This window comes from Panthera onca, chromosome B3 (genome assembly GCF_046562875.1).
Source record: "Panthera onca isolate mPanOnc1 chromosome B3, mPanOnc1 haplotype 2, whole genome shotgun sequence".
NCBI classification, from domain to species: domain Eukaryota; kingdom Metazoa; phylum Chordata; class Mammalia; order Carnivora; family Felidae; genus Panthera; species Panthera onca.
In genome coordinates, this window is record NC_138344.1 from 117,759,542 (window position 1) to 117,783,331 (window position 23,790).

A 23,790-nucleotide genomic window follows, 5' to 3' on the forward strand; every position below is an offset into this window, starting at 1 on the left:
AATACATATCCAACGCTGAGACTCACTGCTTCAGTCAGGGCCTTCTCAGAATGTGAATCTTGTTCCAATGTAGATTCTGATTACTAGGTCGGGGGGGTCAGGGGTGGGGCTGAGATTCTGTATCTCCACTCCTAGGTGAAGTCCATGCTCTTGTTCCAGACCACACTTTGAGCAGTAAGGATCTGACATCAGAGATATGCTTAGGATCAACCAAAGCCTAAAGTATAAATACAAAAGTGAATTTTAAGAGTAGACTAGTCCTGATGGGCACAATAGATAAAGGGGACTAAGAGGTACAATCTTCCGGTTATAAGTCACAGAGATGAAAGGTATAGCAGAGAGAATGTAGTCAACAATACTGTAATAACATGTGTGGTGACAGATGATGACCACACTTATTGTGAGCACTGTGTAATGTATACAATTATCAGATCAATATGTTGTACACCTGAAGTTAACATTGTATGCAAATTATACTTCAATAAAAAAAAAAGTCCCAATAAAAGATTTTCTAGACATCAAACTGGAGTTTAGCAGAATGGAGCAAGAACAGACCAAAAAGAACTAAAACACATTTACTAATAAAGAAAAGGGGAAAGACCAGCCCTTCAGGGGCAAAAGCTTCTACCACGAACATTTATTTTTGTTAAAGCAGATTATAAATTCTCATCAGTACAAATATATATAACTTACATTTGATTGTAAGGCCAACGTTCAAAAGTAAAAATGAGATGGGATCTCACGTTGTTACCAGAGGTCAAGTGGCTACAACTGGCAACGGGATGCTCTCACCACAAGTGGGGGGACCGGCTCACACACAGCTATTAAACCAGAATCTCCATCCCCACAAAGCTGGTGGGGACAAAATCTAAAGGACAAAACAAAACCCGAGACCCACATGACAAATCAACACAGTAACCTGTGCTCCCGTCCATGGATATGATTAAGTCATTGTCACCTTAGTGTTAAAACAAAAGTAGAGGATTAACATAAGGAAACTGCAGCAGTATATAAAAGAAAATACGTATTCTCTGTAGAATGTATTCAGACTGATTCCATTAAAATTACATTAGGATTTCATCACAGGTTTAAAACCAGGACAATACTGCTCTTTCATTTTCGTTAAAACTACCACCTAGGGACTGTATTGGTCATACGCATGATTGTTGCTGCAAGGTGCTACTTACAACGAATGATACCAAGTAATAGGGATCCCATCTGCAACTCCCAACCTCTCCTCTCTCCACATCAATAGGCATCACTGATAAATCAATCTTATGTACAATTTCTTACAGCTAACCCTTTTACCTTTGGCAAGATTACTTACAACTCATACAACTTTTTAATATTGAGAACTATTTAAAATATTCTAAATGCATAAAAATAAAGATTTTGGCTTTTTTGATATATATTTATAATATTTATTCTTACTCAAAGTGGAAGCTCAACTTTACCCCTAAAATATAGCTCTGTTGGGCAGCTGCTGTGCCCTCCTGGGAATTCTGGCAGCACGGCCTGCCTCTCGTCCCCAGCCCAAGCACAGGCCACCATGTTCTTGATCTCTAAGACAGGCCAGTGAGAGGCGGCAGGTGAATGGCCTGAAAAATGAAGGGTGATTGTTTTGCTTCCCGTTGTGTTTTATATTCCAGTAAATGTGCTTTGAATACAGATTCCTGTTCAGATACCCTGCCTCTCTGCTGCCAGAGATTTTTAAGGGGCTGAGGGAGTAGGAGGGGGACAGAGGGCAACATTTCCTTGACTTCTTTAGCCCAACTGCAAGACAACTCTTCTCTAGGAATGTTTCTTCCATTTTTTTCAAAATCACCTCTCCTAGCACTCTGTGCCTGGACATGCTCCTTAAGACCTTTGGGATTAGTGAAAAGTATACTGACTGGGAACACAAAGTTCCCTTTGCTTCTTTGACCTCTGCCCCTGCCCTTGCCTAAGTATGGGCAAAATACATAAGCCATAGAGACTACTTAAAGTTCAATTTCAAATGTTTTCTGTAAGTCACTGGAGAAAGGGTTGGTGGGAGAGGGGTTAGTACGCTGCTTGGACTTGCTTTCTAATGCAGCCCACTGGGCTTCGAAGGGATCCACCGGGCAGGCCCCTGCAGGAACCTCTGTGTGCTTATCTCCCGAGGCTAACCTGCCATCGTCTACACCATTGAAAGCTGCAGAACCGTTGAGGTGCTGAGCAGGAGGCTTAAAGAAGGGACTGGCAGTAGCACTGCTTGTCTCATACTGAGGGAATGTCTGCTGCTTGACCAGGCTGGGAGACTGATGGGAGTGGGCAGCCTGAGGGTGGCCTGCAGTGCCAAACACGTTGGCTACCATCTGGGAGGGAGTGATGCCCACCACAGGCACATTAGGGGCTGGATAGGGCATCCCATTGGCCACAGGATAGGACTGGGCAGGGACAAAGGCTGGTGGCAGGGGTGGGACCACACCCACTGGTACGGGCTGAGAGGTAAGGAATGCATTCCCTTGGAAAGATGGCGCTGGCTGGGTGATGGCAGTGGGTGGAGGAGGCTGGAGAACTGGCTGCAGAGAGGCAGCTGAGGCCTGGGGCTGCTGCGCCCGGACACTCTTGGACACCTCTTCTAACCAGCGGTCAGCCTCAGAGGGAGTGCGTCTGTGACCAGCCTGGAAGAGACCTGGAGATGCAGCACCAGAAGATTGACTCCACTCGGTCCCTGAAACCAATGAGATCAAGAGAGACAAAAGAATCAGAACCGTTAGGGGCTTCTTTCCTTACCTGATAACCTTGGTTACCTGAATGATCCTAACATGTGGAACAAGTGCCCCTAACGGGACACTTTGTAGTTCTAGCAGGTGTGAGAAAAGTCTCTATTACCAGCTGAGGAGGTTTTGTTTTAGGACAAAGGAAACCTGTCAGACCATGCTGCTATCGCAGCCACACTGAGGAGCTGTCTAGATAGGGCTCAGACTCCATGGAACTAAGGCAGCTGGCTGGCATCTGAAACCCCTTCCTATTGCTGTGGCTCCTCCGTGCTACAGAAATTGGCCTGCACATGCTCTAAAGAGCCCAAGGTGATTCACCTTTTGCTCTAACAGAATAAAAAGAAAATAACCAGGGACATGGTGCTGTACTTTGTGGCCCCTGTCTTGCTTCAAGAGACAGGTTTTCTTTCAGGTGAACTGCCTTTATTGCTATTAAAATTTGTTTTGATTTTATAGTTAACAAATGTTCATTACAGAAAAACTAGAAAGTAAAGCAAAGCAAAAAACAAAGCTTTTTCTGTAGGCCTGCCATTGTAAGAGGCAAGGTTCCCACCCTTGTTACAGGCATATCCATTTATCTCCAAATCCAGTGGTCAGCTCAGGGTTGGGCCCAGGAATCTGTATTTTGTGAAAGTTCTAAGGGGTAGTTGTGTTCTGTAGCCCTAGAAACTATCAGTCTAATCTCTTGAGTTCCTCTCCTTCACCATCCTTTCCTAATAGTTTATTTCCAGGAGGGAACACACTTTTCCTGAAAGGATTCCTCCCCGGTTCCCACTTGGGTAAATGGCTGATTTCTGAATCGGCGTCACTTATCTGATCCCAGAATCCTCACCACCACCCATGGCCACCTTACCCGAACGTGTGGCTGCAATTCCCTTGTTAGCAGCATCAGGGGCATGGGCCCAAGGGTTGGTTTCACGCACAGGCATTGCTACGGGTGCTAGAGCAGTATGGGCTGGCTTAGCAGCAAGCACATGGAAGGCTGAGTCAGTGCCATTAGCTACAATGGGAGCAGACAACATCGATGGAGTTAATTCATGCAGGGTGAATGGGTGACCCTTTGGAGCTCGGTCAGGCCGATGTGCGATAACGGTGGAACAGATAAGACAGAAAAGTTGGTGTTGGGATGACCATGCCATCTTGCAATGGATACACAAACCTTTGGGCAAAGAGGGAATTAGAGGTAATTAAAATAGCTATACTGATAAAAAGGTCAAATGACTGTTCTAGGAAAATATGTGAACAGGGAGAGAGGGAATGAAGCCTAGAGAAACAATTTCCAATTAAGTTGAACAGAGCTGCTCTGTCTTACAAGCAGCAAAAATCAATTCTAGGTATAGCTTAGCCGTTGGCATAAGATGTAGATAAAGCATTTCCTTCTCCTACCACTTTTCCAAAAGATCAAATTATGCCAACAATAACAATGGGTTAAATATAATGATCCTCTATGATGTGCCAGACACTATGTTAACAGTACTTTAGCATTCATCATCCTATTTAATTCTCTCAAAAATCCCATAAGGCTGGTATCCTCATATGAGGATACCAGCCTTATGAGAAATAAGAAACAAATGAGAAAACAAATTTGGTATATATTTTCATTTGCTTAATAAATTTTTATATTTTCATATGCTTAATGTTTAATTCGCTACAGAATTAATTTCATCTCTATTTTTGAAGTTTTTTTCCCTCAGTAATGTTCATAATATCTCAAAGCACTACTATTCTTTCCTGTCTCTCTTTATTAAAATCTCTGAATCCTCGCTCCTTTACTCCAGACATCTTTTCCATTAGTTTCTATTCCTTATCCCAGCTCTCTGTCATAGTCAGTATGGAGCAAGCATCTTCCCCTGCCCTATACTTCAATCACTCCCTCTTTAAGATGGGCAACCATACTTATGGCATTGGTATTACTTACCCCAGGGCTTGTCTTAAAAGACTAGCTCACTCATAGACTGGGAGCCGCTTGTGGGCAGGGAAAGGACTACGTTCTATTAGTTTTGTACATCCCATTGTAAATAGGCACTGTAAATTCAGAAATAGGTAGCGGAACGTAATAGATAATGATATTCAGAAAGACCTGGGTTTAAATCCTGCCTGTGCAATTTGGGAAATTTATTCAACCTCTCTGAGCCTCATTTTCCTGATCTGTATTGCTTACCTCAAAGGGTTGTTGTGGGGATTAAATGAGAAAATGCTGAGTCCTCATCATGATGTAGCAGGCACTGTGCTAATGTCTGCTCAATAAATTGTGCCTATTGTTGGTATTATAAACATTTGTTAGATGAAATGAAAAGCCATTTGGTGCACATGATTATAATAGATTTTTTTGTTTTTAAAAGAGACTCTCTGAAGGAAAAGCATTAGTAGCTTCCTCAGAAAGGAATGGGGTACTGTCTCCCCGTTTTGAGCTCTTTCTCAAAAGAAATGAAGAAATGGCGATTATAAGAGTTCAAATCCTAAAAGTCTATTATTTAAGTTATATATAGACTCTTTGCTGACTTCAGAGTCAACACCAAGTATTAACTCAGTATCCTGGAAACAACAACTTTTAGTTAGTCCTCAATGCCTTTACAAAGGTAAATTTTAGGGCACTTGTTACAGAAGATGAAATGAACTAAGAAGCCAAAAGAAGTGCCTTTTTCTTTATGAGCCTCTTGTGGTAGGATGGAGACGAGCTGAATCCAAGTCTTCTTAACCTTGGCACTACTGATAACTTGGGCCAGAAAATTCCTTGCTGTGAGGGCTGCCATTGTGTGCACTGAAGGATGTTTAGTAGCATTCCTAGCCTCAGCCCAGATGACAGTAGCAGCCACTCCCTACCAGCTTGTGACAGCCCAAAATGTCACCAATGAATGCCAAATTTTCCCTGAGAGGGGTAAAACTGCCTCGGGTTAAGAGCCCTCTGCTAAAGAAAGCATACGCTGGAACCAACTCTGATGACTGCTGCTTCTGGAGAACTGGCTGGATACTCTGAATAGTTGAGTGGGAAGTAAAGCAGTGGGTTGGGACTACAGAAGCTCTTAACAGAATGGGATCAAAGACAGAAAGGTACATGCAGTGATGAATGCAGACATTCTAGGAAAAAGGAATGGGAACAAAGCGCAAAGACATTGTGGAAAAGGGGAATTAACAAATCTGAGACATCATCCAACAGGGAAATTAACAGGTCCGACCAGCTCTTGGGAAGCTCAGAATGCCCACCGAGAGTCAGTGAGCTGTGCCATGAAAGTACAAGCTTCACAGAGAACAGCTGAGCAGGCTAAGAGGGCACCAACCTTGAAAGGCAGGAGACTGTGGTGCTAGCACTGTCACCGGTTTGGTCATTGGGGCAGATGAGAAGGGATCCTCCGTGGGTGTGCTGAAGGCATTGGTGATCTGTGAGCACAGGGAGCTGATACTCTCTGCCTCCCCTTCTACTTCTGGCACTGCAAGGCAAACAGAAAATGGTTCCAGACAGAAAAACTAATCCTGAAATATAACAGTATGACACAAGGTGGCATTTTATAACACATCCCTTATTTGCGAAAGGAAAAGTCTCAACTGTCAAGTGGGGCTATAAAAGCAGCTTCAAAAATTTAGTATAAAATGTCAACAATTTATGTACTAAGGACTATCTTCCTCCCTGCAAATCTCCAGTTCTTTATTTCCTTTCCTGTGTGAAACTACTGAGAAGTTGGTATTCTTTTTTTGTGTCAGTTAGCCACATTTTTCTGGAAGACATCTGCAACCTGTTTGCCTTCCAACTAATTCCCAAGGCTGTGATCTGCATAGAGTTCTGGAGCCACTTAGTAACTCTATCAGAAGATGGGTTAAAATCAGGGGCACCAGTGGCAGCTTAGTCCTTCTCTCTGTAATAAGCTACAATAATATCATTACTCATTTTTTTTCCTGAAGTAGCAAGTATGTGAACTGTGATAACATGAAAAAGTAAACTGAAATCCAGGACTCTATAGGCTTTGTTCTTTAAAATTTTTTTTAATGTTTATTTTTGAGAGAGAGAGACACACACAGAGTGTGAGGGGGCGGCAGAGAAAGAGGGAGACACAGAATCTGAAACAGGCTCCAGGTTCTGAGCTGTCAGCACAGAGTGCGACGCAGGGCTTGAACCCACGAACCATGAGATCATGACCTGAGCTGAAGTGGGATGCTTAACAGATTGAGCACCCAGGTGCTCCTAGGCTTTGTTCTTAATATTGACTCTGGGATACTTCTGTCACAGGGGAAGCTGATAATGTGTGGTGAACCTTTGGTTTGCTCAACTATGAAAAGAATGTTTTTTGTTTCCCATCTGCTCCAGAAGAAGACTGAAGACAAGGTACTAGAAGCATCTGGAGTTTCCATTTTTATAGGAGTTGAGAGCTGGAAAGACCCTCAGTAATCATCCAGTCCAACTGTTGTTTAGGCCTCCTTTCATCCGTCAAAAGAACTTAACACTCTGGACTTTTATACCATCACTGGGAGTGTCTTATTGAAACAGTCTTCCCCATATTCTGTTATAGCACTGGCTTGTCATGTCTCAGAGTGAAGTAAAATAGAGCCCAATAAAAGCACTGACCAGATCTGACACTTTAGCTCTGGATCTTATGATGAGGATAGAGCTACCAGGGCTGGCTCAGCTGTACAGGGGCCACACAAAGGCCTGTGTGGCGGTTCTGAAAGGTAATGAATATATGTGAGCAAGCTCACTGTCTCTGATGAAAAACAGATTTTTGATTTAAACAGGAGACCCGTTTTGAGTTTCCTCCGTATGGAGTCAACCAGCCACAAGGACAATGAGCACTTATCCATTTCTTCTGGTACATCTGAGAGTAATGCTATTTGAATAGATGTGTTTCCAAAGCCTTTTAAATTAATTCTCTGTTGGGTCCCAAATGGCAGGATTAGAATGGAAACTTGAGACCCTTGATGTTTGGAAGCAGGTTGGCTGAGAGGTAGCACACTTCCATCAGGACAAATCACAAACCTTGTAGCTCAGTGTAGGAATTTCCATCATGGCTCTGATACCTATCTGTTGCAGAGAAATGAAGGATTCACGACCCTCTCCATGAACCTTACTTTTCTCTCAATGGGAAATGACACAAGATACATACAACCATCAACCAGCCTCAGAAGAGAGGGTGGCTAGTTTGATGGGTTTAGTGTTACCACTGGAAATAACGATAGTGCTTCAGTGCAAAGCACTTATGAGTCAGGTGGATGCTGCATTACCTGCATTTTTTATGGGGAAATCAGTCTTCCTCTGCATAGTGGAAGGCAACTCATTGATGCGCAGGGATAGTTGGCGTTTAAAGGGTGACATCTTCTGGCTAAGAGCAGGAAATCCTCGGAAAGAGCCTTGGCGAGCAAGTTGTTCAATGGGCGCATGCCGGCGTGGGATGGCATGAGGATTGTTCGTCTCCAGAGAGGCAGTGGCATCCGAAGTGGGAGAGGTGGGAGAGGATGGGGATGGGGCAGTGTTGCCAGGAGCCACTGATGAGCCAACAGCTGTCTTATCTGTTTCAGCTCAAGAAAGTCAAGAGAAAGAGGACCTTAGCAGTCTTCAAATAATTCCGGCTTATACAGTCAAGGAACTCGAAACCTTCTTATGTCCTTCTACCCATCTGCTTCCCAAAGTCTCTTAAAGGGCAGGTTACAAGCAGGGCTCAGATCTCCGACATTTCAGACAAATAAAAGGTTTAATATCCTACTACGTGTCACATGATATATCTACTAAGACACAAATATCAGATCTTTGATTCTCATGCAATGATTCATAACTTAAGATTTTCTTTAAGACACTGACCAAGATTAAAAAAAAAAACCCAGCACCTATTAACTCCTAATGTGAGATCGTTTATAGAATGATGATTCATAGTTTTCAATGTTTGTTTGCTTGTTTTTTGGGAGAGAGGACTTTGGAAGCGGCAGAGTCAGAAAGGTCTAAACAAGTGTAAATTTGATTAGATATTAAAGAATGTCAAAAGGCAGTCTTTAAATCACAAACAATGTGCATTTGTGTCTCATTTGAATAAAAGCATACAGAAGCAAAATTTTAAAGTTTTTTTTTTTAATCTATACCTGACATGGGGCTCCAACTCACCACCGTGAGAGTTGCACACTTCACCAACGGAGCCAGCCAGGCACCCCCATAAGTAAAAGTTTAAACTGGATTATACCTAAATACAAAACTATTTCCATGTAAGTACCAGCTGAGTCCCATTCTGAATGTGGTAAATCTCTACCTGCCTCCCCTCATAATGCTCTAGATGTTAGACTCAACCACTTTGGCAGCTGCTGTGTATAGCCAAGAGTATTATTTGATGGTATTAAAGAATATGCTTCCAGTCTGAAAAATCACTGTAGCACACTAAATAATAGCTATGTATATTACATTTTCTGATAAAAATAGCATGGTATTTTATTCTTTGGTATTCTGGCACAAATGTTTATAAGAAATAAAAAAAAATTCACAATCAAGAATTTAATTTCAAATAAAATGTGTACCCTTTTTTTACCTTAAGAATTAGAGTTGTTTGGGTCAGTATTCAATGAATGGCATTCTTTAGTGGCTGGTTTAGAACTAAAAGCATACAGTAAAAAAATGAGCAAGATTTTTATCAAATCTTGTATATTTATACTGAACTTTTTTTTTTTTTTTTTTTTTTTTTTTTTTTTTTTTTAATTTATTTTTGGGACAGAGAGAGACAGAGCATGAACGGGGGAGGGGCAGAGAGAGAGGGAGACACAGAATCGGAAGCAGGCTCCAGGCTCTGAGCCATCAGCCCAGAGCCTGACGCGGGGCTCGAACTCACGGACCGCGAGATCGTGACCTGGCTGAAGTCGGACGCTTAACCGACTGCGCCACCCAGGCGCCCCTGAACTTTTTAATTCCAAAATATTCCTTGTGGGTTTCAACTCTAGCTGCACACAAGAATGCAAAGCATTTTCCCCCAAGCCCTATCATTTAGTTTTACAATACACTCAAACCCAACTTTACACAAGAGACTTCTGAGTGACCTGAATTGTCCGCACAGGTATTTCTGCTATGCTGCCATGTGTACCTGCAAAAAAATCACACTTTGCAAAATCACACACTAAAATTTGGCTATGGGAAAAAGAGGGGTTAGCTTCTATGGACTTTTTTCACTAAAGCACTAAAACACAGTAATAATCTAATAAGAACAACATCACTGTGAAATTCCTACCCACATTTGTACCTAGCATCACCATCAGTGGGTCCTTTGCAGCCTAAACCTGCAACTTGTACTTCTTACTTCAAGAATGTAGGTCCTTAGTAGCATGTACCTCTCACAGAGATCAGATACATCAAAATTAGAAGTCTGTTCCAGGATGTAGATTTCCCCAATTTTGTTTTTAAACATGGGGGGTAATGTCTTTGCAGCTTCTTCAGCTGCACTCTCAGCCTCCCCAGACAGCTTCTGGTAATGGAAAGAGTAAATACTTTGGAAGCCACTAAACCACTTACTGTAAAGGAAAGGCCTTTGTTTAGGTTTTCAGCTTTGTTCTTAAAGTCTTCATATACTGCTAAGAGTTCTCTTTGTGAGAAAGCTTGCCCCTGAGAGCTTCCAAATATTAACCTGCTGGGAAAAATGGCTTAAATAAACATAAATTGTAATAGAACAGATTGTACCTTTCTTGGCATCTTGGATTTGTTTCATAATCTCCTCTCTTTCTGCTTGCTCTGTGGCTGTTGTGACACGGAATGATCCTTCTCTTGTAAAAGTGGTCCGACTGGCATCAAAAGTAGCAGTCACTCCACATTCCTTCTCCCGCTTCTGTTTCCGTTCCAAACAGGCTGCAAATGCACAGCCTACTGCATGACTCAATCTCTCACCCTGTATATAACAGAAGGTTTAAAAAAACTTTTTTAGAGTTACAGTACAATTACAAATAAGCTTGGACCACAAATAAGTCTGTTTTCTTAAATTAAATTTTATTTTTTTAATTTACATCCAAGTTAGTTAGCATATAGTGCAGCAGTGATTCAGGAGTAGATTCCTTAATACCCCTTACCCATTTAGCCCATCCCCCCTCCCACAACCCCTCCGGTAACCCTCTGTTTGTTTTCCATATTTAAGAGTCTCTTATGTTTTGTCCCCCTCCCTGTTTTTATATTATTTTTGCTTCCTTTCCCTTGTGTTTATTTGTTCTGTGTCTTAAAGTCCTCATATGAGTGAAGTCATACGATATTTGTCTTTCTCTAAGTTTGTTTAGCATAATACCCTCTAGTTCCATCTACGTAGTTGCAAATGGCAAGATTTCATTCTTTTTGATTGCCAAATAATACTCCATTGTATATATATATATATATATACCATATCTTCTTTATCCATTCATCCATTGATGGACATTTGGGTTCTTTCCATACTTTGGCTATTGTTGATAGTGCTGCTATAAACATTGGGGTGCATGTGCCCCTTTGAAACAGCATACCTGTATCCCTTAGATAAATACCTAGCAGTGCAATTTCTGGGTCGTAGTTGCACCCAGTTCTATTTTTAATTTTTTTGAGGAACTTCCATACTGTTTTCCAGAGTGGCTGCACCAGTTTGCATTCCCACCAGCAGTGCAAAAGAGATCCTCTTTCTCCGCATCCTCGCCAACATCTGTTGTTGCCTGAATTGTTAATGTTAGTCACTCTGACAGGCGTGAGGTGGTATTTCACTGTGGTTTTGATTTGTATTTCCCTCATGATGAGTGATGTTGAGCATTTTTTCATGTGTCGGATAGCCATCTGGATGTCTTCTTTGGAGAAATGTCTATTTGTGTCTTTTGCCCATTTCTTCACTGGATTATTTTTCTGTGTTGAGTTTGGTAAGTTCTTCATAGATTTTGGATACTAACCCTTTATCTGATATGTCTTTTGCAAATATCTACTCCCATTCCATCGGTTGCCTTTCAGTTTTGCTGTTTCCTGGATGTGCAGAAGCTTTTTATTTTGATGAGGTCCCAATAGTTAATTTTTGCTTTTGTTTCCCTTGCCTCTGGAGACGTGTTAAGAAGTTGCTGCGGCCAAGATCAAAGAGGTTTTTGCCTGCTTTCTCCTTGAGGATTTTGATGGCTTCCTGTCTTACATTCAGGTCTGTCATCCATTTTGAGTTTATTCTTATGTATGGTGTCAGAAAGCGGTCCAGGTTCATTCTTCTGCCTGTCGCTTTCCAGTTTTCCCAGCACCACTTGCTGAAGAGACAGTCTTTATTCCACTAGATATTCTTTCCTGCTTTGTCAAAGATTAGTTGGCCATACGTTTGTGAGTCCATTTCTGGGTTCTCTATTGTGTTCCATTGATCTGAGTGTCTGTTCTTGTGCCAGTACCACAGTGTCTTGATGATTACAGCTTTATAATACAGCTTGGAGTCCAGGATTGTGATGTCTCCTGCTTTGGTTTTCTTTTTCAAGATTGCTTTGGCTATTCGGGGTCTTTTCTGGTTCCATACAAATTTTAGGATTGTTTGTTCTAGCTCTGTGAAGAATTCTGGTGTTATTTTGATAGGGATTGCATTGAATATGTAGATTGCTTTGGGTAGTATTGACATTTTAATATTTGTTCCTCCTATCAAGGAGCGTGAAATATGTTTCCATTTTTTTGTGTTTTCTTCAATTTCTTTCATAAGCTTTCTATAGTTTTCAGTGTATAGATTTTTCACCTTTTTGGTTAGATTTATTCCTAGTTTTTTTATGGTTTTTGGTGTAATTGTAAATGGGATCGGTTCCTTGATTTCTCTTTCTGTTGCTTCATTGTTGTATAGGAATGCAACTGATTTCTGTGCATTGATTTTATATCCTGCAACTTTGCTGAATTCATGAATCAGTTCTAACAGTTTTTTGGTGGAATCTTTAGAGTTTTCCATGTAGAGTATCATGTCATCTGCGAAGAGTGAAAGTCTGACCTCCTCCTGGCCAATTTGGATGCCTTTTATTTCTTTGTGTTGTCTGATTGCTGAGGCTAAGACTTCCAATACTATGTTGAATAACAGTGGCAAGAGTGGACATCCCTGTCATGTTCCTGACCTTAGGGGAAAAGCTCTCAGTTTTACTCCATTGAGGATGATGTTAGCGTTGGGTCTTTCATATATGGCTTTTATGATCTTGAGGTACGCTCCTTCTATCCCTACTTTCTTGAGGGTTTTTATCAAGAAAGGATGCTGTATTTTGTCAAATGCTTTCTCTGCATCTATTGAGAGGATCACACGGATCTTTTCCTTTCTTTTATTGATGTGACGAATCACAGATTGTTTTGCGGATATTGAACCAGCCCTACATCCCAGGTATAAATCTCACTTGGTTGTGGTGGATAATTTTTTTAATGTATTGTTGAAACTGGTTGGCTAATATCTTGAGGATTTTTGCATCCATGTTCATCAGGGAAATTGGTCTATAGTTCTTCATTTTATTGGGGTCTTTGGTTTTGGCTTCATAGAAAGAGTTTGGAAGTTTTCCTTCCATTTCTATTTTTTGGAACAGCTTCAAGAGAATAGGTGTTAACTCTTTCTTAAATGTTTGGTAGAATCCCCCTGGAAAGCCATCTGGCCCTGGACTCTTGTTTTTTGGGAGATTTTTGATTACTAATTGGATTTCTTTACTGGTTATGGGCCTGTTCAAATTTTCTATTTCTTCCTGTTTTGGTTTTGGTAGTATACATGTTTCTAGGAATTTGTCCATTTCTTCCAGATTGCAAATTTTATTGGCATATAATTGTTCATAATATTCTGTTATTATTGTTTTTATTTCTGCTGTATTGGTTGTGATCTCTCCTCTTCCATTCTTGATTTTATTTATTTGGGTCCTTTCCTTTTTGATCAAACTGGCTAGTGATTTATCAATTTTATTAATTCTTTCAAAGAACCAGCTTCTGGTTTCATTGATCTGTTCTACTGTTTTTTTGGTTTCGATAGCATTAATTTCTGCTCTAATCTTTATTACTTCCTGTCTTCTGCTGGTTTTGGGTTTTATTTGCTGTTCTTTTTCCAGCTCTTTAAGGTATAAGGTCAGGTTGTGTATCTGAGACCTTTCTTCCTTCTTTAGGAAGGCCTGGATTGCTATATACTTTCCTTTTATGACCACCTTTGCTGCATCCCTGAGATTTGGGGCTGTGGTGTTATCATTTTCATTGGCTTCCATGTACTTTTTTTTTTTTTTTTTAATTTTTCAATGTTTTTATTTTTTGAGAGGCAGAGAGAAACAGAGTATGAGCAGGGGAGGGGTAGAGAGAGAGGGAGACACAGATTCCAAAGCAGGCTTCAGGCTCTGAGCTGTCAGCACAGAGCCCGATGCAGGGCTCGAACCCATGAGTATGAGATCATGACCTGAGTCAAAGTCGGACACTCAACCGACTGAGCCACCCAGGTGCCTCCCATTACTCTTTAACTTCCCATGTACTTTCTTTAACTTCTTGGTTAGTCCATTCATTCCTTTAGTTCTTTAGTTCTTTAGTCTCCAAGTATTTGTTTCCTTTCTAAATTTTTTCTTGTGGTTGATTTTGAGTTTCATAGTGTTGTGGTCTGAAAATATGCATGGTATGATCTTGATCTTTTTGTACTTGTTGAGGGCTGATTTGTGTCCCAGTATGTGGTCGATTCTGGAGAACATTCCATGTGCACTGGAGAAGAATATATATTCCACTGCTTTAGGATGCAATGTTCTGAATATATCTGTTAAGTCCATCTGGTCTAGTGTGTCATTCAAAGCCATTGTTTCCTTGTTGATTTTCTGATTAGATAATCTGTCCATTGCTGTAAGTGGGGTGTTGAAGTTCCCTACTATAAAGGTATTATTTTCAATGAGTTTGTGATTGATTTATATATCTGGGTGCTCCCACATTTGGAGCATAAATGTTTACAACTGTTAGGTTTTCTTGGTAGACAGACTCCTGAATTATGATATAATGCCCTTCTTCATCTCTTGTTACAGTCTTTATTTTAAAGTCTAGATTGTCTGATATAAATATGGTTACTCCAGCTTTCTTTTGTTGACCATTAGCATGATAGATGGTTCTCCATCTCCTTATTTTCAATCTGAAGGTGTCCTTAGGTCTAAAGTGGGTCTCTTGTAAACAGCATATAGATGGATCTTGTTTTCTTATTCATTCTGTTATCCTTTGCCTTTTGATTGGAGCATTTAGTCCATTGATGTTTAGAGTAAATACTGAAAGATATGAATTTATTGCCATTATGTTGCTTGTGGAGTTTGAGTTTCTGGTGGTGTTCTCTGGTCCTTTCTAGTCTTTGTTGCTTTGGGTATGTATGTATGTATGTATGTATGCATGCATTTATTTATTTATTTCATCTTTGCTCTCCTCAGAGAGTTCTCCCTTAAAATTTCTTGCAGGACTGGTTTAGTGGTCACAAACTCCTTTAATTTTTGTTTGTCTGGGAAACTTTTAATCTCTCCTATTTTGAATAACAGCCTTGCTGGATAAAGAATTCTTGGCTGCATATTTTTCTGATTCAGCACATTTAATATATTGTGCCAATCCTTTCTGGCCTGCCAAGTTTCTGTGGATAGGTCTGCTGCAAACCTGTTCTGTCTTCCTTTGTAGGTTAAAGACTTTTTTCCCCCTGCTGCTTTCATGATTCTTTCCTGGCCCGAGTATTTTGTGAATTTGACTATGATATGCTTTGTTGACAGTCGTTTTTTGTTGAATCTAATGGGAATCCTCTGTGCTTCCTAGATTTTTATGTCTGTGTCTTTCCCAGGTTAGGAAAGTTTTCTGCTATGATTTGCTCACATAACCCTTTTACCCTTTTTCTCTCTTTTCATCTTCTGGGACCCCTATGATTCTGATGTTGTTCCTTTTTAATGAGTCACTGATTTCTCTAATTCTTAAGTCATGCTCTTTTGCCTTAGTCTCCCTCTTTTTTTTCTGTTTCATTATTCTCCAGAAGTTTGTTCTCTATATCGCTGAATCTCTGCTCTACCTCATCCATCCTTGCCGCCATGGCATCCATTCGAGATTGCAGCTCAGTTATATCATTTTTTATTTCATCCTGACTAGCTTTTATTTCTTTTATCTCCACAGAAAGGGATTCTAATCTATTTTAGACTCCACCTAGTATCCTTATTACCATGATTCTAAATTCTGGTTCAGACATCTTGCTTGTATCTGTGTTGGTTAAGTCCCTGGCTGTCGTTTCTTCCTGCTCTTTTGGGGTGAATTCCTGCTGAGTTCTGTAGTTCAGGTTGTGCAGATTGTTGTGTTAATCCTCAATCAGTTTTCTAGGTCTGCAGGATGGTTTACTGTTGATCTGGCTGTACTTCATGGACACAAGACGCAAAAAATACTTTCATGCTGTTCTGCCATCTTCAAATAAGTCTGTTTTTACACAAGGCAAAATGTTGGCAAGTCCAGCTTAAAATTATATTTTATTTTTGAATTTTATTTATTTATTTTGAGAGAGAAGGAGAGAGATCACACAAGCAGGTGAGGGGCAGAGAGAAGGAGAGACAGAATCCCAAGCAGGCTCCGTGCTGTCAGCACAGAGCCCAATGTGGGGCTTGAACTCATGAATCGTGAGATCATGATGTGAGCCGAGATCAAGAGTCGGATGATTAACTGAATGAGCCACCTAGACACCTCTAAAATTATATTTTAATATATTAATATGGCAAATTAAATGAATAAATTACCTTAGGTAATGCTAATGATACTTTACTGTAGTGGGCACTGGGTAAAGTGACCATGAGTAACCTGTACTTTTGTGACCAGCCACTGAGACCTTACCAGTCAGGTTCTTTCTGTTACTCATATTAGCTTTAGAGACACTGCTCAAGGTTTGAGGCCCTACGTCTTGACACAAATCTTACATTTGCCAATTAAGGGAACAGTGGTAATATGTACCAGCATTTCTAAGAAACTACTGGAAAGGCAGGCAAGTTTCAGGAGCTTGAATAGACTTTCAACATATCTAGGACAAAATGTGCAAACCAAGAACAAAAGGTGCAAACCTAAGACTTTGGATAACTAGTACAACTCCAGCAATGACAAGGGAATTATGAAAAGGAAAGCTTAGCTTTCTCAGTCTCCTCTATCCAAATGCCACACTCCCCTCCCCAACACCCTACCCCATTCTAGACCCTCATTGCTTTGATGCTGTCCCCCTTTCCTATCTTCTAGCTCTCTCACAACTCTCCCTCTCAACCACACACAGGCAAAAATTAAAGTAGGTTTTCACCCACACTGTACACTTAAAAAGGAATTAGATAAAACTGATTTGTCTGTGTGAGAAGAGAGCTTATATAAACTTAACATTATTTTAAAGAAATGCTGGATTACCTAAATTTAATAAACTCAATGGATTATTTTCACCAGGGTTATCTGTATTTTAAAGCATATCCCTAATTGTGAAATAACAAAGTTAGAGATGATATAGTAACTTTTGGCATCATTAATAGTAAGAAGAGATATTTGAGAACAGAGAGCCCTTTGTGGAGTTTTCAAAATCACACCATGTAGGTAGCTGTAGCTGCTCCTACATATGGTTCAAGTAATTTCCCTGAATTTTATATGCCAATATTAGATATCATAATGAGGAGTAATGTCGGAAATGCCTTTTGTCCCTAAAATTTCACACAAATGTAAACTGTAATATTTCACATAATTGCTTATTGCTTATTAAAAGAATGAGTTACTTTTTATGAATCCACATGAGTTTCCATCTACCTTCTTAGGAGGATGATACAAGGGTAGGGCACTGAAGCATGAAATAGGAAAGAGAACCGGAGTTTTAGAACCTGTCTGCTTTTGAACACAGCTCTATTACAAGGACAGAACTATTGTCCAAAGAAGTTTATTATTGCTCCTAGGCCTAGGGCAGAAGTTCTTGAAGACAGACCCTCCCCAAGCCCCATCTGAGACCCACTGAATGAAAAACTCTTGAAGGTGGGGCCTAACAAACTGTTTTTATCAAGCCCTCCAGGTGATTCTGATACAGAAGAACCATTGGCCAAGGAGATTCAAACAGTCTGAAATGCAATACCAGGATTTGACAATAAAACAGTTTTTAAATTAATATAAGGAAACTCTTAAACTCTTGATTTTGTGAGTATAGTGATAGCAAAATGCACTGCTTTATGGCTTAAGATCTGAGAGACAAAGGAAGAAAGTGTAGTTTATTTACTTCAACTCATTAACGCACTGTGTCAAACCAAGGAGGTACAGCTTTGACAATATTAGCCACAGTTTTCAGAGCAGTTATCATGTGTCAGACTCTATACTAAGAGTGCTTATATCAATTATCTACTTTAATCTTCACAGTTGTTATCTTCATTTTATAGAAGAGGAAACTAAGACTTAAAGAATGTCAAGTAACTTTCCCTAAATCCCATAGTTAGTAAGTACCAGAACAAGGCCTGAAACCCAGATCTGAGTCAGAGCCTGGACTCTTAACAGTTTATAGCGCTGTCTCCAAGAGCTTTGAAAAAACATTTTGGTGAATTTTAGAGTACAGCCACCACTTCCCTTTTAGATTAAACACTGGCAAGATTTTATTGAGTTGTAGCCTTCAGGAATGACTATACTGCCTTATTCTGTCTGGCCTTACAAAAAACTCAGTAAAATGAGGTGGCTCAGTCGGTTAAGCGTCTGACTTTGGCTCAGGTCATGATCTCGTGGTTTGTGGGTTCTGCCTTGCGTCGGGCTCTGTGTGGACAGCTCAGAGCCCAGAGCCTGCTTGGGATTCTGTGTCTCCCTCTCTCTCTGCCCTCCCCTGCTTGTACTCGGTCTCTCTCTCTCTCTCTCAAAAATAAATAAACATTAAAAAAAAAATTTTAAACTCAGTAATTACAGGGGTGTCTGGGTGGCTCAGTCAGTTGAGCATCCGACTCTTGATATTGGCTCAGGTCATGATTCCAGGGTCATGGGATTGAGCCCTGCATCAGGCTCAGTGCTGAGTGTGGAGCCTGCTTAAGATTCTCTCTCTCTCCCTCTGCTCCTCTGCGCCACTCATGCTCTTTCTCTCTCAAGTAAAAAAATATATAAAACTCAGTAATTACAATTACACATTCAATGCTCTACTGTAGTTAAGATCATCATCATCTAAGAGACTTGTCTTTCAAGTCAGAATTTTGGGCAATTTACATGAAGGATAATAGGTTAGTTATTCTCCATTTTTAAACAAAACCAAAAATTTCTACTATGCAACAATTTCTGGCATGCCAGAAATTCAATGTACCATAATTTAGGTTTTTTTTTTCTTTAAAGTAATCTCTACCCCCCAATGTGGGGTCTGAATTCATGACCCCGAGATCAAGAGTCACACGCTCCACTGACTGAGCCAGCCAGGTGCCCCAGTATTTTTATTTCTTAATTAATTGAAAATATACTCCAAGTCAGCTCTTTCATTTATAGAATTTCTTTGCAAATAAATTTATAAGCGCCTTTCAATGTCAGTATCTATACCCAGATGTATTAGCAAATAAATACATGTAAGAATCTTGAACACAGTTCTAATAATGAAAAGTTTCAAGTAAAGTTTAGCAGCAACCATCACCAGAGCACTTTTACTTTCCTTTAATGACCTTGGATCTCAGCTAATTATGGAGCTCTGTGGGCTCAGGGTCACACCAAGAGTGTGAACTACTTGAATAAAAGGAGTAAAAGCAGGCTAGTTTGACACTTCCAAGTGCTGTAACAGCAGGAACATGTTAGAAATGTAGTGGAGGGGCACTGGGGTGGCTCAGTTGATTAAGTGTCTGACTTCAGCTCAGGTCATGATCTCACTGCTCATGGGTTCGAGCCCTGCATCTTGGGATCTCTGTCTCCCTCTCTCTCTGCCCCTCCCCGCACTCATGCTTGTGCACACGCTTGCTCTCTCTCTCTCAAAATAAATAAATAAAACATTTGAAAAAAAAAATGCAGTGGAAATTGCTTGGCCAACTGAGGCTAGTCATGATGAAATCCACACTGTTGGACTCACTGTGTCCTTGACAGCCATGAAGCAATGACAGATCCAGCGCCGAGTGGTGCCGTCACGACATATGTAAGAGAAGGCTCTATCAAAGTTCCTATCCGGAGCACAGAAAGAAACTTTTTCTATTGTCTGGTCAACTATGAGGTCCTAGAAAAAGGGAAGCACAAAGGAACAGAGGACTTATCAAGTTATTCAAGCTCCTCAGAATAAACACAGGATGTTCACTTCACAATAGAGTCTCCACAACAAATGAATTGAGACTATGAAATAGCTAGATCTGAGGCCAGCAGCCTGAATACTAAGAATTTGACTTAGGAGAAATCCCAAGAGGCACTCTGCCCAGATGCCTCTGTCACTTCATCTTCTGTTCTAAAACATATGCTTGCTGCTTTTAGTTTTATCATGGTATATTCCATGCTCAATTTGATAATGTATGTAAAATCACTATATCTCATTTGATTCCCATATAACTTATATTAACTTAGTGATCATTTAATTTTAACTATGACTTTTTTTATATACTTGCTGAATGGCACTGTATACACACAGTATAAACATTACACAGAATGTTTTTTAAAATCTTGAGGCTCTGAGATTCTTCTACGTGATATTCCCAGTCTAGAATCCCTAGATGCTGAGGTGGGGCTGTAAGAGCTAAAACATAAAATCAAACAAAATAGTTTTTATAAAGCATCACCATAATGGCTCATTATGATTTTATTTTGCATAATGTGCTTACTATGAATTTCCTCTTTAGCAAAATGATTCTTCTTTTGGATTGTCTGTCATTTTTCTTATTGATATGTAGGAGTTCTTTATATATTCTAAATATGAGCCCTTTATAGATTATATGCACTGCAAAATTTCTTTTCCATTCCTGATGAGTCCAAGGGTGAAAAGCCACCAATTACTATTATCACTAAAGGTGGAAAAAGAACCAATTTAATACCAGTGCTACAAGTCGCCAGCAGGGGGCAAAATTACTTTCTAACTGGTATAAAACAATTAAAAACATAGCCTCCATGTATAACACATTTCATCCAAAACATTAAAAAAATACATAAGTTCTTAACAATAAATTTAAATGATCATTGTTTTCAATAATAATGTACATTTAAGAGTACCACTTCTTGGGACGCCTGGTTGGCCCAGTCGGTTAAGTGTCCTACTTTGGCTCACATATTCCTTTTATGGCAAGCATTTAAGAGCAGGGCAGAGGACTACAAAACAAATTTTAAGAGGGCAGTACATTTAAGCTTTTAAAGCTTTAAAAGATGTGTAGAGGGGCGCCTGGGTGGCGCAGTCGGTTGAGTGTCCAACTTCAGCTCAGGTCATCATCTCGCAGTTCGTGAGTCTGAGTCCCGAGCTGGGCTCTGTGCTGACAGCTCAGAGCCTGGAGCCTGCTTGCAATTCTGTGTCTCCCTCTCTCTGCCCCTCCCCTGTTTATACTCTGTCTCTCAAAAATAAATAAACATTAAAAAAAGGGTACCACTTCTCTTGAAATTAAAAAAAAAAAAAGCCTTCGATGGAAGGTCAAAAGAACTCATGCAGCTGTATTAAGTCACTTAAAATGTATCAGACAAGTTACCCATCAAAATTGCTCTTTACCTGCAGACTCCCCCCCAACCCTTCAATAATACATGAATTTTTTTAGAAAAATTGCCTTCATGTTAAAATTTCTCCAGGCTTTAGGTCTCTTAGGAAATTTTAATTAATGATTAAATGTGCTTATATAACACTTTTATGGTCTCTAAGGTCAGAGTCTGTGTCTCTCTCTTTTCTTAATATAATTTATCATCAAATTGGTTTCCATACAACACCCAGAGCTCATCCCAACAACTGCCCTCCGCAATGCCCATTACCCACCTGCCCCTCTCTATGTCTTTATTCTTTATGCGTGTAGGACCATTTTCTTTCAAATGATAAATGCCACTTATGATTTGAGATATTATGTAGATTCTAAGTAAATGTTAACCAAATAAGCCATTTACTAGTCCTTAAGATTTCACTTAAATTGGGTGTTTGGTTAAATGGCAGGTTAATCATTTCAAATATCACTTTCTAAGAATATAGTTCCCTTTATTAAGGAACAAGAAGAAACTTCAGGTGTGGTCTTTTTTTTTTTTTAATTTGGTAAAAGGTCCATCATCTTTTACACCAAATCTGTGGGGCTAAACATTTTCTTAAAATGTGTAAGAACGAAATCTTAACATTAAATTCAAATGCTCACTACATAAACATGCTGTCATGTAGAGCAAAATACTGAGAGAATTGTATTTTTTATAAGGTAAATGAGTAACTAATTTCGTTTCCTGAACACTAGTATCTCAGAAGACTGTACTTTGGACAAAGTGGAAGGATACAGAATGAGTGCAGCAGCTTAATGGCATTATATCTGATCATTAGGGATAAAATTTAAAAAACATGAGCAGTAACACATTAAAGCATATAAAATGTTTACCTTAGTTTTTTCATCCACAACTCTGAGTCCATCTGCTGATACCCACAGGACTGCCTTAACTGCTTTCTTTCCAGTCTTTTAAGAGAAACCAAAAAGGAAGGGGGGAGACACACAGATATATAATATTTAAAAAAAAAAGTCATCTTCAATAGAAAACACTGACTTCTGCCTTCCAAAAGTCACAAGTACAGATGGAGTCCGAGTTCAGGAGGGGTGCCCAAAGCCAGATACTCAAACCAAACTGCAGAAACATTCAGGAAAAAAACAAGCCAAAGCCATTATTGTAGAAACACAAGGCAAAACAATAAGATAAAATTAAGTAAGGGGGAAGGGACAGGTGGACTCAAAACCATGATATCACATTCCATAAAGGGCAAAGAATTCATAAGTAGATTCTTCACCCCTTTAAAAAATCAACCAAGAAAACCAAGAGTCAGGTAAATATTAATACATAAGGAGTTACACCACAAGTATCTTCTACAAACGTATTTACAGTAAAAAGCAATATACATAGGTCTAAATTGAGATGCTGACCTATCCTCTGACTCCGATGTGTACAGCAGAACCCTTGGTCATCTGAAATTTTCATGTTAAATACCCAAGACGTCTTCATTATTTCTATAATAATCTTTAAAGACCATTATTTCTTCTCTCAGGATTAACACAGAACTGGTTTAGTTTTTAATTTGACATTAAATGCATGGAGACATTTTGGGGACATAGGAGGATTTAAAAAATTTTTAAAAATATTATTATTATTACATGAATTCTTTTTACTGGCTGAGAAAAGACTTCTTTTGGCACACAAGAATCATGTGAGAACAAGCTGATGTAGGATTTCTCTTGTGATGGAATGAAAATGAGACAGTGGGACTTTGTAATAGTAACTTAACACCTTCCTGTCTTTTCAAATGCTCCAAGGATACAAGCAAAATAAAACGAATGCAAAATAAAGGCTGAGAATAGGTGTTAGAACATCATAAAAAAAGTATAAATTAAAAGGAAACTGGTAGTAAAAAGTTGCAGCAGCCTCTAGAAGGGACAGAAGAGGATAAAGAAATGTCTACCATTCTCCTCTGTATGTGTCCAAGCCCAGAGCTCCTCCATATGGAAGGCATGGCCTTATTTAAATGAACTGTGTGCTTTACTCTGGGCTCATCTCCACTATCACCATGCATCTGATAAGAGCTTAGCACATGCCAGGCAGCAGAAACACTTAAAAATTTACAGCCCACTGAAAGGTGATGATTAAACAAAAGATAAATAATATAGTAGTAAGTGTTATAGTAGAGCTGAAAAATGTATAATGATGTCAGCAAGGAGGCATGGTCAAATCTATTTGTGGAATCAAGGAAGGTTATTCAAAGGAGAAGATCAAACTAGGTACTGAAATAATTTCTCTAGATGCACAATGTAGGGGTAAGGAGTCAGGGAAGTGACAGAGGTTGTGGACATGGCAGTCAAAAGAAACAGCAGCACAGGATATGGAAGCAAACAACATGGCAAGTCTGTGCTCTTTAAAAGCTTGAAAGTGGGATGGTTAAGCGAGGAGCAGTAGAAGATAAAGCATAGGAAAGGCCTAGCCATGGAGAGCCTTGTACACTTACTAAAGAATTCTATCTTAATTACATAGGCAATTAGGAGCTACTGACTGAATTTTTAAATGCATTTAAAA

The 23,790-nt window shown here is 39.7% G+C and overlaps 1 protein-coding gene across 12 annotated transcripts in view; it reads right to left on the reverse strand.

Moving 5' to 3' along the window:
* Positions 1–607: 607 nt before the first annotated feature.
* NUMB (NUMB endocytic adaptor protein) overlaps positions 608–23,790 on the reverse strand; it is a 203,836-nt gene continuing 180,653 nt past the window's right edge. For 8 of the 12 annotated variants that reach the window (XM_060617333.2, XM_060617331.2, XM_078448045.1 and 5 more), the window contains 7 exons: positions 22,116–22,190; positions 19,661–19,801; positions 10,378–10,582; positions 7,956–8,249; positions 6,023–6,172; positions 3,598–3,744; positions 608–2,695 (listed from right to left, as the gene is read on the reverse strand). In XM_060617333.2, the coding sequence (XP_060473316.1) occupies positions 1,980–2,695; positions 3,598–3,744; positions 6,023–6,172; positions 7,956–8,249; positions 10,378–10,582; positions 19,661–19,801; positions 22,116–22,190 (1,728 nt within the window). In that variant the 3' untranslated portion in view covers positions 608–1,979. The remainder of the gene's footprint in view (positions 2,696–3,597; positions 3,745–6,022; positions 6,173–7,955; positions 8,250–10,377; positions 10,583–19,660; positions 19,802–22,115; positions 22,191–23,790) is intronic. The other 4 variants (XM_060617334.2, XM_060617332.2, XM_060617339.2 and 1 more) reach the window with 2 other exon arrangements.